The 15,859-nt window shown below is 40.2% G+C and overlaps 1 protein-coding gene across 1 annotated transcript; it reads right to left on the bottom strand.

The window, feature by feature from the left end:
• Positions 1–1,872: 1,872 nt before the first annotated feature.
• cpn1 (carboxypeptidase N, polypeptide 1) lies at positions 1,873–13,214 on the bottom strand. The gene is made up of 9 exons (XM_072667612.1): positions 12,756–13,214; positions 9,854–10,050; positions 8,254–8,409; positions 6,297–6,473; positions 5,674–5,785; positions 5,121–5,260; positions 4,548–4,647; positions 4,287–4,405; positions 1,873–2,599 (listed from the first exon to the last, which is right to left on the bottom strand). Exons 1-9 carry the CDS (start codon positions 12,991–12,993, stop codon positions 2,483–2,485), a joined length of 1,356 nt encoding a protein of 451 aa, XP_072523713.1. The 5' UTR covers positions 12,994–13,214; the 3' UTR covers positions 1,873–2,482.
• Positions 13,215–15,859: the final 2,645 nt, after the last annotated feature.

Genomic DNA, 15,859 nt, shown 5'->3' on the forward strand with positions numbered 1-15,859 from the left:
GAATGATGGCACTATGAATGGGTGGCCGAGCTCGCCCAGTACAGGAATAAATGTAATGGGGTTATTGTTTAAAACATTTACAGATTCTTAAGAATTATATCCTTAATGCATTTAGGATCACATTTAGATTTGAAGCCAAGTAAACCTAGATGCTTTCTAGCAATTTGATTGTGTATATATAATTGATTTGAATAGCAAAGTTAAATGTAGTTTTAAACTAATAATAGTGCATTAGCCTTACTTACAATACATCATTTCCATACAGATCTAATCAGCTGTGTTCTATGGCTCTAAAAACAGGGAACTCTGTGTATGTGTGTGTGTTGTTATGCATAAAAGATGTGCTGTCCGGTCAGTTTCCGGCAGTAGGGCACACTGTCCAAGGTTCATTACTAAAGTGCGTTTTTCCTTTTCCTGCTTGTCAGATGGTTTGTGTGCTTATCATCCAAAGGAAAAACAATGGAAAAAGCAGTGTCCTTTTTATAACCAAATATAAATATACATACAGTATCAATAACTCATCTTTTCCAAGAGCATTTTCCAAGTCTTTTAACAGATGTTTTTAATGTATATAACCATTCAATAATGGTTTGGAAGAGCTTAAAAAATCATAACAAACAATATAAGCAATGAAATGACTAAGCTAGATTTTTCTTGACCAATAAAGTACACATTCAGACCCAAAATATTCTAAATTGCTACCATTTCATTAACGTTGGATGAGCACATGTTTTAAGTGGGAAACACTGACCTCTGGTGTACAAGAATGAAAATTAACTTTTCATATTATGAATATTTATTCACTGGTGGACAGATGCTTAACTGGATGTCTACACTCCTTTTTTGTATTTTAATAAATGTACTTCTAATGTTACTGTTTAAATCAAACTGTTCCTTATAGATACTCTACAGTTACCCTACAGCTACTCACCCCTTATTATTTAAATACCTTTAAAACTGGGAAAAGCGGTTTCCATCTCCTGCTACCAAACAGAGCCAAACTGACACTAAAGCCAAATGAGCCTAGAAATACACTGTTCATGAACCTTCTGCTATAGAGTACTATAATATCTCTGTATATGCTTTAAATGGCCCATATCCCACTATTTTCGTGTACTTTATTTTCTCCCTGGGATTCTACAATTGGTGTATATATATGTGTATGTGTGAGTGTGTGTGTGTGTGTGTGTGTGTGTGATATATACACAGATTGTATAAGTTATAAGGAGTGTTTCATCTAATAAGAGCAGAGATCATATATATATATGATCTCTTATTTGCTGAAACAACTTCTTATAACTTCATTGTAAATGAGCGGGGCTAAAACAGTTGTAGGCTGGTTGGTCACATACATGGAAATATGTTGATTCTACTCACATCATAAAAACAATGTATTTAAGAAGAGCTGTTTTTGTACATTTGGACTGGGGAGTAAAACGTACATTTTGATTTAAACATTCACCCTCAGTATCAGCAGGTCTCCTGCCTACTCAGCACATTACAAAAATGCACATTACAGGGTGTGTATAAAATATGTGAAATCAGGGCTTAGTTGGAAATGGGCTCAGGGCTGATAGAAGCCAATCAGAGGCTTTCTTTACATTTAGAAAGCCGCTGCCCACCATCACGTGATAGAAGGACAAATCTTTAGTATTTGATCAGCAGTGGTCGTGGAGCTACATATGCAGCTGAACTGAATTCAGTCCAACCTCTAGGGGGTGCACTAGCCAGGTTTGGAACAGCAAAATTGCTATTTATCACAAATCACTTGTTTAAACAAAATACTACATGGCGTATGTGTGTGAAACTATTTGTAGATATAAAAAAAGGGAAGACTTTCCTTGCACTTTAAAGAAAGGAATAAAAATTAAATGTCAATATATAGGCCCTTTAATGTTACCAACAGTTCTGGTACACATATTCACACATTCACAGGAAGGCTAAATGTATCTGTTGTTTAATGTAGAAGATAATCAAGTTTTATTCTTCAAGTTGTAAAATGTTTGTAAAATTAAAAATCCCAAGGCAATCCCAATTCAGGACCCACATCACTGACATATCTGATGGTACTGAAGTTTTTGGCTGCAAAATGTCTCAGATCTCTGTGGTTCATTGTCTATAAGTGCTGGTGTACAGTGTGTGTTGCACTTCATAACATTGCTCAGTTACCTACATTAGAGCATGGATAATATTCCAGACTCTTTTCACTTCCTTTTTTTCTCATTATTTAACACATACATTTCTTATGTATTACATAAATACGACACTCATAGCAAAAGAATGTCCCTGTGAAAAAACAACAACACTCTATTAAAAATCAATACAAACAGAGGAATCTGGAAGTGATTTTTCACTGAATAGAAAATGTGAGGTTTGTGACGGAGTTAGCCCACGCCTCTCCACATTCTTCACCTCCTTCTCATTTCTGGGAAAGAGATGGGAGTTTCTCTTTGTTGAGGGAAGTGTCCTTCTGATATTTTTTTTATCTTGGGCCGAGGTTGGTAGGAGGAACCTTGGCAGTGGACAAGTTTTTCTTGCCTTGGTGGCCCTTCGCGTTCAAGTTTGTCCCTTTAGGTGCAGGCTTCAAATAGAAGTGTAACTAAAAAAGTGAAAGAATAAATTAGTAAAAAACATAACTGAGGCATATGCAAGCAGAAACGTATCATATAAATGTCATGTATATGATTGGAAAAGCATTTGAGTTTGTACACTGGCAGCCAAAAATGTTCTTGACGTGTTCAAGGAGATCTATCCTTCCTGTTCATGTAATGGAGGAAAACCACAAAAATGCATGTTTGATGCATGTGGTTAACATTAGAGTGGTTGCCAGGGACTTTGTATGGGTTGCATAGGAAGGAAACACTCTAAGCTTAGTAGCTGAGGTGTCTGAGCTTATCTGAGAAAGGGCTGCTAAATTTTACCTAAGCAGAAGCAGGGTTCTGATACAACTGATCAACTGAAGACTGAAAGCTGAATGAGGTCCTAAACAGCGCCCTATTTACTATATAGTGCATTATTTTGGGGTTCTGTAATTTTGTAGAGGTGTCACTGTATCAATCCCACAATGTATCAAAATATACAGTGCACAAATTATAAACACTAATCAAACATGGAATTACCCATAATTCACTATGTTGTTTGGTTTGAAGATTCACGCGCAGCTTCTGACACACTCTGCAGTCGCACAAAAATGAGTTCACACATATAACGACATGTCTGGTAATCATTCACGACCCTTGAATTCTGCGTCCTATAATAGTGCTCTATGTAGTAGTTGGTGTGGTGCAACAAATAACCAACAGATACGTGCCATTGAGCTACCACACCATGTGGGAGACTGGGGTTCGATTCCCGGTCTGGGTGACTATGCTGTGCTACCGCGGAAGACGAGCGTCCAGGCTTTTTTCTGTCCTGGCACCAAAGTGGTGGAACGAGCTTCCCCTGGGTGTCCGAACGGCCGAGTCGCTCGCTGTCTTCAAACGCAGACTGAAGACCCACCTCTTCAGAGAGTACTTGGACGAATAGAGTACTATGGTCGCCTTATTGTCTTGTGTTTAGTAATGTCTAAGCTTAGAGGTATCTTTTGAATTATTAGCCTATTCTAACTAGCTGAGGTTTTCTTGGGTAAATAGCAAAGCACTTTGTAAGTCGCTCTGGATAAGAGCGTCTGCTAAATGCCGTAAATGTAAATGTAATGTAAATGCAATAAGAGTCCTTGGGCCAGACTCCGAACACTACATTGGCCCACCTCTGTAATACGAGTAACCTTGTAAGTTGCTCTGGATAAGAGTGTCTGCTAAATGCTGTAAATGTAGTGATCTGGATTTTCACATGTAGGGGACAGTGAACAGGGTTCCACAGTTATGGACACAGATAGTGTTCTTTTTGTGGGCCAATTTAAAGCAGCATTATATGATTATATGATCATTTGTATTGCTCATGGACTCCCCTTACAGTTGTGGAGTGTAACACTTGGAGCTTCCCCTGAACATGAAAGAACCATGCAGTGCTATGCAGTTCTTGCGAGAGGTCTTGTGCAGCTCCAAGAAAGTTACATGTTGATGTAGGTCAAGCCAACCTGGCCCAAAACTGGATATCCATGGACATCACAAGTCAGTCAGTATGCAGTGGGTTCAAAAGGTTAAGCAAACCTGCAGCTACATCAGCTCTTGTTTGGACAGCCTTATTCAATCACCCAAACTTTTAGTTTTTCAATCATGTTGAGGATTTCTGACTGCCAGTGAACAGTATGTGGATGTGTGTAAGTGCAGCGTGTCTGTTCTCACCTGTATGGCCTCTGCAGGTCCAACTGTGACCGTGCTACTGTAGGGCTGGTACCCTGATGCAGAAGCAGTCACAGTGTAGGTCCCTGGCAAAAGCAGACGGAAGTAGTCTCCATCAGCACCTGCAACATAGTTAAAGAGGTGAGAACTGAGCAATACACTTTGCATAAGAGCTACCTACTTAGCAACTTGTTTATATTAGGAAACCAAGCTACTGCTTTCTTTATTATTTGTTTCTTATTCTTATTGTAATACTGTACTGACCAGTGGTGACATCATGGTTTATGCCTGCCACTGCGATGTCTGCATTGCTGATGGGGTTGTTGTTCTCATCATAGACCATTCCCTTAATGCCGTGGTGTACCTTGGGGAAACACAACCATATTACCCTCCAGTCTGTGTGTACAGTACCGTACCATTTTTGCATGTATTGTATTGATGTCTTCTAGGTAGGTGGCTGCAAGTCCCTAGATAGAGGTAGAGTCTAGGTAGATTCTCCATCCATTTCTTGCTACGTGCCAACAAAGACCAAGAATAGTGTTACACTGACTTTAACTAAGGCACAGAACATTCATATCCATTCCACACCGCAAGCACCCAGGGACAGGTTGATTACATACTAATGCAACAGTAAACCACTTGGTCCTTTTTCTGCCCCTCTCTCCATCTTGATTGCATACTGGGCCCTTTATTACCTGTTTCATCATGAATACAATACACTTGCACCATGTGCATGCTTGGCAGCAGGATGAGAGCTTGAACTTCTAAGTGTTTCAGTGCAGCCAGATGGGTCCCAATCCGGAGCAGGAGCTGAGCTGTGTGGGAAGGAGAACTCACCTGTTCCAGGTAGGACACCAGAGCCTCCCTGTTGGCTAGCCACTCCTTTGCTAGAGCACTTGCTGGGGGGAACTTATCACAGCTCAACTCCAGAGTGATCTCAAAGCAGTTGGTGTAGAGGTAGTTAAAGTCCTGCATGCCTGTAACACAGGTTACAAGAAGCTGATGGTAAAACACATGTAATACCTAATCATGTAATAAATGGTGCATTGCAATGCAGAGAGGGATTTTTTGTTGTTGCTGCTGTTGCAGTAATAAACACTGGAGAGCATATACACATAATAAACACACACTAATCCTCTTAAATATATTATTAACGTATTAGATAAGAAAATATGGGATGCATGCCAATATATTTACATTATTTACATATTTACATCTGTACTGTGCTGTCCTTCATTTTAAAATATATGTTTACAAAATAATTAATAATTATTTAACCCCACATATTTGCACATAAACACAGCAAACCCATAAAGTCAGCATTTTTGATGACGTATGATTAATTAATCATAAATAAAAAATCAAGTAACATTAGGAAAGATCCACTGACCCTTGGACAGAGAGTACCAGTTGGCTCCATTAGTAATCCCTTCCTCAAAGTAGTCTCCACAGTTCCAGCCTTTATGCATCCAACTGTGAGCATAAGAGTAGGCCTTTGCCAACTATACACACACACAGATAGATATGTAAACATTAATCATTTATACATACCCATTCTATAGGGGCCATTTAAGTGACAAATCTTCATTGCTGTTTTGTAAGAAACAGTTTGCTGTATTTGTAAACATGTTTGTTATTGGGCAATATTTCATTCCTCATCTGCACTAACAAATCTGAGTAAGAATAGGAGAACTTCAGTAGGACTGTGGCTGTAGCCACTATCACAAGGACTGATCTGAGAACCCGGCTAAAGCTAAAAGTTGAGGTCACAGTGTTGATAGCTAAATGTGTCAAGTGAAGTGCTGCTTGCTTTAGGATGTGCCAGCTGGTGACTTTTTTTTTTTTAATAGTTTAGAGTTTATAGTTGACACTGTAAAGACCTAGATGCAGTTTGAGAGAAGTGTGTGAGCATGTATTAACAGAAATGGTTTTGGGTGATACTGGTTGCCTGTATGAATGCCTCCTTAAAATGAAATGGCAATGTTTATTCAATTGAATTTAATCAATACATACCTTTTTAAAGATCTTGTCATCGGGGGTGGCTGAATATGCAGACTTCCCTCTAACACGGGCCTCCCGGGATTTATCAAAAGGGTAGTTGGCCACCACTGCTCCTCCATGCAGGTTCGCTGATAGAACAAAGTTGTAGTTCTGCATCCATTTGATAACTGCCAATGTTTCTGGTTCAACCTAGAGAAAACCAAGAGCATACGAGAAAAAACATGTCTGAAAAACCGAGACACTGAGGGGCCAAGACACCCTTTAATTACCAAATATCATGTGTGCAAGTGCAACCCTGTGATATAAACCAACACACTGCCCCAGACAGAAAGCATGATTACGTCAGTGGAACCTTTATTCTCAGACGCTTTATCTGGGAGATCTAACGTGGCGTAATACATCCCAGTGGAGCAGTTGGGAAAATAAATCCTGGGCTACCTTTTACTGCCTTGGGTCAGATCAGTCTGGCCGGACAGTTTGTTGTCCTTGGAGATGGCTACAGGGATGCTGACCCAGTCAGAAGGCTAATATTTATTATGTGTGGATCTCTCTCTCTCTCTCTCTCTCTATATATATATATATATATATATATATATATATATATATATATATATATATATATAGACATGTTCCTTTGTGACCTCGGCTGTCAGTGGAGAGTTGGGTTTCATGCTGCTGATACACACAGATGTTTTCCTGCCCAGAGGAGTGTGGCGCCCACAGAGGGCCTGGTCCAGGACCATGCGATGTGGGAGTGAAAGCTTATGCAGCAATGCAGCTATGTCAGGAACATGTCACTCTCCTCCAGCTCCTGTCTTTGTCATGAGAAACAGCTGAAAGCGACAGGACTTACCTAAACATTTAAAAGCTCTAGGCTGGAGTTTTGGTAAAAGAAAAAACAAGCACTCATTATACTACGTAAACATGTATTACGACATGTCAATCAAATTATTATTAAGCATAGTTATTAAAATCTTTAACACTTATGAAGTCTTAAAAATCTGTATAATCATCTTATCCTAAGGGTCCAAAAAATACCCAAGGACACTCTATGTACCCTGGTAGTGTACAGCTTTTATAAAATTTGAAGTCAAGGGAGTGTTTAACTGGCTCTAATGTTGGTGTCACTTTACCCTTAAGAAACACAAGTAATTTATTTGTACGTTATATTGTTAATTATATTGCATGATAGTAGTACTGTTTACTAAAACGATCCTTAATAACCAATTAAAACAATTTATTTATTGAACAAAATGTTTAATTAAAATATTTTAGCATATTTTGTACCATTACCTGAGCTGAATTTGAGCTGCTATTGGTTTGAGCTTTGCACACTGCATTGCTACATGGGATACCTTCTGATTTCTAGTGCCTCTGTGCTTTGCCACTGACCTAACTGCCAAATGCCTTCATAGTGAGTAAATCCAGTAAATAATATGAAATTTAACAGCACCCCATTCTGAGAACTCGGCATTTTCTCACCAAAAAAAGTCCCCTTACACAGACCACTGTCTGCTTACTCAAGGAAAGGTGCTGATAGGTGGATCTGTCAGTGTTTGATAGAGGCCAGACCAAACCTGTGAGATCCGGGGATGCTTATCTAGACCAGAAACAGTGCTTGTGTGTTTGCTCGCTGACCTTTACGCTGTAAAAACGGCAATATTTTGAAATGTAGCGCTGGATCCTCTGTTGTTCTTTCTGTGTTTTTGAGTTGAACCCATGCTGAATATGGAGAATGCCTTATGTGCACTTATCTGCACTTCTCTGTGGTTTCTGTTCACTGTTCTGTTCAGAACCATATTGAGTAACCATAAGTAAATGCAATGTTATCTTGATATCATAACGTCTGAAACTGCACAGCTTACTCCACAAGCAAATCCTGGCCTAGCTCCAACCCCCTATCCACACACACACAGTTCTGTCCGCAGAGCTGCCTTTTGTGCCACAGTTGTCACTCTACACTGCCCACCTGTAGTTCCCATTTGTCAGGCAGGGGCAGGTGATGGTTTTGCCCGTTGTTCTTCTCGTAGTAGTACATTAGGCCATTTAAGTCTGGGAAATTGCGATTGAGGTCAACGTCTCTGGAATTCCCACGGCCCACCAGGTACCCGTTGAATTCTGGACCCTGGAAAGCAGGACAAATAAGATTTTTTACAGTTTCTTTTTTGCTATTGTAAAATACTGTATCTTTGAAACAGTAACTTTGCAGGAGACAGATAAGTGTGGTTTAATGTGCATAGGTAGAAGTAGTTTACAGTATACAATGCTTTGTCATGATTGATTCTTTACCAGGAAATGATCCAAAGGTACTTGACCATTCTCTATTTTCAAATGGTATAAAATAAAATAATAAAATAATAAATAATAGAAAAAAAGAAAGAAAAAACGTTGTAAAGTTTTGACATGATTGATGCTGCATTTCCTTAATAACTGTGAAGATAACTAATATCATGACACTGTATCCAAAACACAGTAATTCCACAGGGATAAACATACAGTATCTTCACTGTAGCGCAAAACCTTGCGTGTTCCCCTTTTTGACTTCATTGGAATCTGCCACTTTCTAGTGTTTTAAAATGACATGACAAATGAGCCAATAGCAATGCTTCAAAATAACCTGTAATAAAATCTTTTTATATTGACCTCCATTGAAAGTTTTTTTTCCCTTCTTCAGTAAAGCCAAGCTGGATATACGAGCTTTTTGCGCAACATTAATACAGTATGTGATATACAGTTGTTTTGTCACAGGGGTGTTTTCCCAGGCTCTGAGTCGGAGTGTAAAAAAAGCTGATCTGGAAGTCTGGTGCAGACAGAACTGTTACTCTGGGGACCACTCCAGAGGCCGAGCCAGACGATGATAATTGAGTGTTAGAGGCGAGTCTTCTGCACATACTGTATGATTAGTGTCAGAGAGGGTGCGAAAGTGCATCTTAGTGTGTCCTAGTGTTGTGAGTGTTTGCACTATATATATATATATAAGCGAAAACAGCATGTGCTTGTGAATGCGGAGGATGTGTGTGTGTGTGTATTGTGTTATTTCTTGGCTGGTATTTTTAGTCTCAGGAAGGAAAATTCTTACCGGGTGTTTATAATACAGGGAATAAGGGAGGGGATAAGAAAGACTTGCAGCACACCTAGCTCACAGGTCAGACTATGATTTGAAATTGAATCCCTGTCCAACTGGAGAAGAAGAGGTCAGATGGCATTTGACAATTTAAGAAGTAGGCTTACATGGTGCAGCTTTTCTAAGAAATCTAGCCAGTTTGGAGAACATTCTTGAACAGTGCGGTTGCAGAAAAGCTTTTGAGTACAGTGTGAATTATGAGAGCTTTCTAGGATACTGAATGAGGAGAAGCATTCTTAGACACTGTGAATGAAGAGAAGTATTCTCAAACTATCTGAATGAGGCAAACCTTCTAGAAAAGTCTGACCAGGGCAGAATATCCTAGAACCCCAATAAGGCAGATAAGCATTCCAGCCCAAGTCAGGAACCATGTAGGAACCTTTATTTTTGTGTGTGTATAGACTTTTTTTTTCTTTTTACTCATGAGCCAACAAGGCTGTAATACCTGCCTGGCTGCCACCTCATAGCCGTCTGGGTTCATTGAGGGCAGGATGTGGATGCGAGTGTTGTGGATGAGGCTGGTTATGCGCTGGTTGCCTGCGAGGTACTCCTCACACAGGAACTGGCACAACTGGATGAGGAGCTCGCGACCCAGCACTTCGTTACCATGCATGTTCCCCACGTACTTGAACTCCGGCTCCACTGCAAAACACATATCAAGTGATCAGTGTCAGGAAGTCAGGAGGGTGTGAGGTCACGTCCTCCAAAAGCACAAAAAGTGGACAGGCAGCAGGGCCACTATTAGTGCAGATGAAGCGTTTCTTCAGAGTGGAAACACTTAGGACAGCTTTTGTGCTAATTGTGCAAACCCCACTGTTTCTGCAGGTGCTGGGTGACGTCACATCCTCTGTTAATTAGATTTCCAGTGCTATCTTTCACCATCAGAGATTGTGACATGTGGCTATGCAACCGATACTCATGGATATAAACACTAAGCCTAAAGCTGATAACTATCTTCTACAAAAACCCTTAAATGTAAAGCACCTATTGTTTCTGTCTGGCTGTGACTTCATTATCAAGATGATCCAATCGGACACCACTGGGGAGACTTCACTTCACTCCTGTAGTGAAACTATCAGTTCCAGGGAGATGTAAATCTTGTTGGCAGTGTGAAGGAGGCAGGCTGCTCATTTACCAGTTGTGAAACATATAATGATTGGATTACTGGAAGTGTGACAACACTTCCGAAGGTGACTGATGAAGTGTTGAGGTGGAGAGAGGGTCCAATTTAACTTTAAACTTTTAAATTCAAAGTCTTTTATTTCTTTCCTCTCACCAAACAACTAGGCCTAAAACTACAGTACATCATGGGCATTTTGACCCATACGGAACAATCTATATGGCAACATATAGATTTCAAGTATTTTACATATATTAGGACATATGTAATTATAAAAAAATCCAGCATATTTGTTACATGTATATATTGAAAACATTTAAAATGACAAAAATGGAGATACAAGGTTTTAGTGTGACAGTGATGCTATGTATCATACAAAGTAATTTACCTAAACGTACTACAACTGATATTTACTTGTTTATTACATTTATGTATGTATATGTATTTACCTACAAAATATATATAGATAGAGATATATAATATATGTATACAATATATATGTAGATTTATTTTTAAATATATGCCCAATTATGTATGATATATGTGCATATATGGCTATACATCAGATTTCTGTATGGGGACCAAGCATGTTACCAACATTATCTAGTGATCTATTATTAAGTACTTGCATAAACTGCTTCTTAACAAGCAGCCTTTTTAATGTAAGCCCATTATGCCTTTTTTATATTATTAATAATGATGTTTTCAGAAAAGACTGATTTTTCCTCTTTTTTCTATTTGTTCTATAATTTTTCAACGTTTTTAACCTAAAACATAGCACTGCTGTTTTGTTGATGCAATGTTATCCACTCTTATTCCTAACCCTGAATGCGTATTGGAAAACTGTCAAAGTGCCATGGTCGAAATGTTACCACGTTGGCCACTCTTACCATCAGCACAGCCATACATGCAAACATGCTCTTTAATATAAGCAACATACTGGCCGGAAACTAAAGAGCAGGCTCATGGTTGCCCTTGCCCTGTTCCTGTTTTTGTGCTCTTTCACCTCATTGTGGAACATGCATACATCCTCCAATTCTACTGAAGGAAGCCCCTACATCAGCAAAAAGCCCGCCTGGTTCAGGCCGGCACCACTCATACAATACTCGTGCCTAGCATGTCTTTTGTCAGCTGAAACTGCAGAGTTAAAAAGCATCTCCTGCGCTTAAACCCTAAGCTGTCCTCAAAGTTACACAATGTGGGGGAACATCAAGAGACAGTGCTGTCTACTTTGAGCCCATAGTGGAGAGATGGGTGTTTGGCATGCATCCTCTGAGGATTTTTTTTCCCCAATCAGACCATTTTGGCATAAAATGTGCTCTGTTTACCTTCACTGTTGACAGAACGTAGATACTATTTCCAGTAATTCAGAAACACAGGGTCGTCAGGTCTCTGCAGGTCATGAATCAGCAACCTACACTCACGGGTACACCAGGGACAGGCCGGATTAGATTAAACTTCATCTACTAAACGTAATTAGGCAAGGAAGTCCCTCCTTAGTGTGGTCATCTCTTCTTGCTAATCTTCATTAGAAGAAGATTATCTTGTAGTGTAATCCTGTTCTATTTATTTATCTTTCCCAATTATTCCCAATTATTTTAACCCTTGTGTATTCTTAACATACAGTTTACTCCCCTTGTCATAGGGGTAAAAAAGGTGATGTACAGCCTGCATGAAAGAATGATTAAATCCAATGGTCTGCATTCTCTAATGTTGGGATCACTCTAGGTCTAAAGTCATTTAATTGCAGGCTGAAAGGAAAGAGCATTTAGGGGGTTCTCTGCTGTTAAACATGGTGGCGGCTCATTCCGACCCTTAGGCCAACAAAAGCGTTAAGGGTTTAAAGTTTTAACAGTAAGTGAGATACTCACAGTGCATAAAAGCAGGCGGTTTCAAAGTGATAGACTGATGGTTTGCTCTGTCTGGCCAAGACTTGTATCACCTGCCAAGTCTCCATTTAAAATAGATACTCTGCCAGCAACATTCTCAAGAAAGTGATGACAGAGTCTGTTTTTTTTTCCTTTGAAAAAAACCTGGAACACCTGCAACCAAGCAACTGAGATTACCAAAGCACTGCCTGCAAATCAAAGTTTGCTCTGGCGGCTGTACAGCTTCAGCAATAATTTCTCCTAAGCTTTCCATTCCTGAAGGACCTTACAGCTCGGATAAGACATCACTACAGCAGCAGTGGACTGTGCTGAATGTTTAGAGGTAAAAAAGCACTCACATGCTTCATGGATGCCAGGGCTGTCACTGAACTCCAGCACATAAAGGTGGCGTCCCTCCGCGCTGCGGCCGATGCTGTAGATGCGGGTGATGTAGGGGCACTGGCTCTGCACAGAGAACAGGGCGCGCACCATCTCCTCATAGCTGTGGTGCTTGAAGTCATCAATGGCCTGGGCCTGTGGAGCCCCAAGCACCAGGAGCAGAGCCCCAGTCCAAACCAGAGAGATGCAGGACAACATGCTTCAGCTTCAGCTCCACTAACTCACTCACTCACTTACTCTCTTTCTTTCAAGTTCAGTCCTGCTCTCTCTCTATCTCTCTCTCTCCCTCTCCTCTCTCCTACAGGCTCAGCAGTCCTGCTTTCTTTCTTTCTTTCTCTCTCTCTCTCTCTCTATCTCTCTCTCTCCCTCTCCTCTCTCCTACAGGCTCAGCAGTCCTGCTTTCTTTCTTTCTTTCTCTCTCTCTCTCTCTCTCTCTCTCTCTCTCTCTCTCTCTCTCTCTCTCTCTCTCTCTCTGTCTGTGTGTTTGGCTCACTCCACTCTGTCTCCGCCCTCACACACAGGAGAAAGTAAAGGCAGCCCCTCCCTCCCTCCCTCTCAGCCTCTCTCTTTCATGTCCAACCTTTCCCCACCATGCCTCATCATGTACGTGACAGTTACTTTATTGGCATGGCAAATGTGCTGTAATGTGTGAGCAAGAGAAGCAGCCTGGTTTTGATTGCCCTCAGCTCAGTCTGCTCTTAACCCCACCCCACCCCACCCCCCATCCCTTTTTTTTCTAAATACAATCCAATTCATAAGCACAACCATGATAAGTTATATTGTTACTGATGTTTGTTTAGTTTTTACTGTGAAACACAAGGAAGTGTTTTTCAATTATAAACAACCAATAATTCATAAATAAAAACAAAACAAAAATCATCTGACAGTGAATATGTATTATATGGCCGACTGTGTCACAATATCCACACTTTTACTGTATTTGTAAACCTACAGAAATATAACATACCTCTCTTTATTTCCTAATTTCTACATTTTATATATGTTTGACCCTGTTTACACCTGGTCACTGCATGTGACTATTTTAGACACATGCATTTACACTTGGTAGCCGATTGCTGTGTGGGACAGAATATGTAAATTTGCTCATTGCGTGGCAATTAGTACTAGTGGCTGCACTGGAAAGAATTTGGGTTGTTAAATGTATCTTGGAGAGATTGATGTGTTTACAGTGCTCTAACATGTGGCTCAAATGCATCAGAAACCACCTCCTGAAGTGGTTTGAGTGAGCGGATTTGTATCTGGTTTAAAAGTGCTGTGGGCGTGTTACACAGATATAATCCTGATACTAAAGACGCATGAAATGACCAAGTGTAAACGGGGTCTTAGACACCTAAGCACATTATCTAAAACTGTTTATCTTGGCAAAAAGAGTCTTTTTGCTTGTAAAAACACCATATTGCATTAGAACAGATGCAAGTAACAAACTAGTTTAAAGAACAAAGCTTGGTTGCAGATTTCTCCTGGATGCCCCCAGCCAGTGTGTGGATTTGTTGGGTTCCATCGCTAGCTTTTACACACCTGATTTCACACCTGATTTGACATAATTACACATTAAATTGCCAAACCATGTTAGATGATTAGATGATAACTACAAGTAATGCTAGGCTGTCTGGGAGAGAGCCTTAGAAATATACACAGTGACATACATAAAAATACAAGTTTTTGTATGAATGCTGTTTGTGTTATACTGAGCAGATAATCACTAAATGCCCAAATAAGGAGCTGTTTAATTCCAAAGTAACAGGTTCCTAAAACTTTAGCATTTTCCCACAAGCTGTGGCATTCTTACGTATTCTAATGGGCCAGAAATAGACTCAATAAAATACTTTTAACACATCTGCTTTAGTCAAATTCCTTTTTCCTAACAGCTCATCTGAGAGGGGCAATAGTAAGCAGGAATAAAGCGAGAGGGAGAACTAGAACGAGAACATGCGTGTCACCCCCTCTTCCTATCTCCCCTTCAACACTGGCTCATTCATTAACTCTGAGTAAACACACGGGGAGGCCCAGAGGTTAGGCTTTCTGCAGGGCCTTCTGGGAAAGCAGCCTGTGGGTCTGGGGGAGGACCCTAGGGAGAAAGTGCTGAGATTTCTTCAAGACCCTCCCCCTCCTCCATCCATACACACACTGTCCTTAACCCCCAGAAGCTGCTGCCAATCAACCAGAGCATTTAAGAGCTGAAGCTATCATTAGGAAAAAGTGTGTATGCGTGTGTCTTTCAGTTCCAGAGCACTATACCTGCACTGGATTCTTGCTCCCTGTATTGAGCTGGGGTTTGTGCATGTTGTACTACAGCTGCATTCCTTTCCACAGGGTCCCTAAGCAGTGCACTTATATTCGCTACACACTGATCACGAGATGTGTGGGTTCAATTCCACTCCAGTGGATTCAATTCCTCCACCCAGAACATCACCATCATCAAACTCATCATGCAGTCACCAGTAAAATGCTACAGGGGGAGAAACACTGTACACCCTGTAAGGATGCTAATGAAACATGGTATTAGCATACCGGTCAGGTGAACACAAGCTACGTTGCTATATTGCTACACCAAATGTCCAAATGTTTTCTCTGGAAACGTTTTGCTCCTTCCAGTACATTTGGGACGAGTTTGGGGGCGTTGGGGATGAGGTGGGTTGGTGACCGTCCGACATCCTGACATCACGAATGCCCTAAATGCAATGAAATCTAGTAGAAAGCCTTCCCTAGACAGTAAAGACACTTAAAGGATAAACCCTTTTTAATAGTCTTGATTTCAGATGAAACAATGAATGAGCAGGCGTCCCAATACTTTTGTTGATTTAGTGTATGTAGTGTATTTAACATCATTTCACTTTAAGACTGATTGACTGATATATACATATATATATATATATATATATATATATATATATACATATATATATAAACATATTAATAATAAGTTCTCTGATTGAGCTCACATGCTCACTCACAGTACATCCAACATCAAAGGAAGCCTCATGTTCTCATGCAGTAACTGATGAGTAAAATGTCCTGTCAGCTTCCTCTATAGTGCTAAACT

This window comes from Salminus brasiliensis, chromosome 22 (genome assembly GCF_030463535.1).
Source record: "Salminus brasiliensis chromosome 22, fSalBra1.hap2, whole genome shotgun sequence".
Lineage (NCBI taxonomy): Eukaryota > Metazoa > Chordata > Actinopteri > Characiformes > Bryconidae > Salminus > Salminus brasiliensis.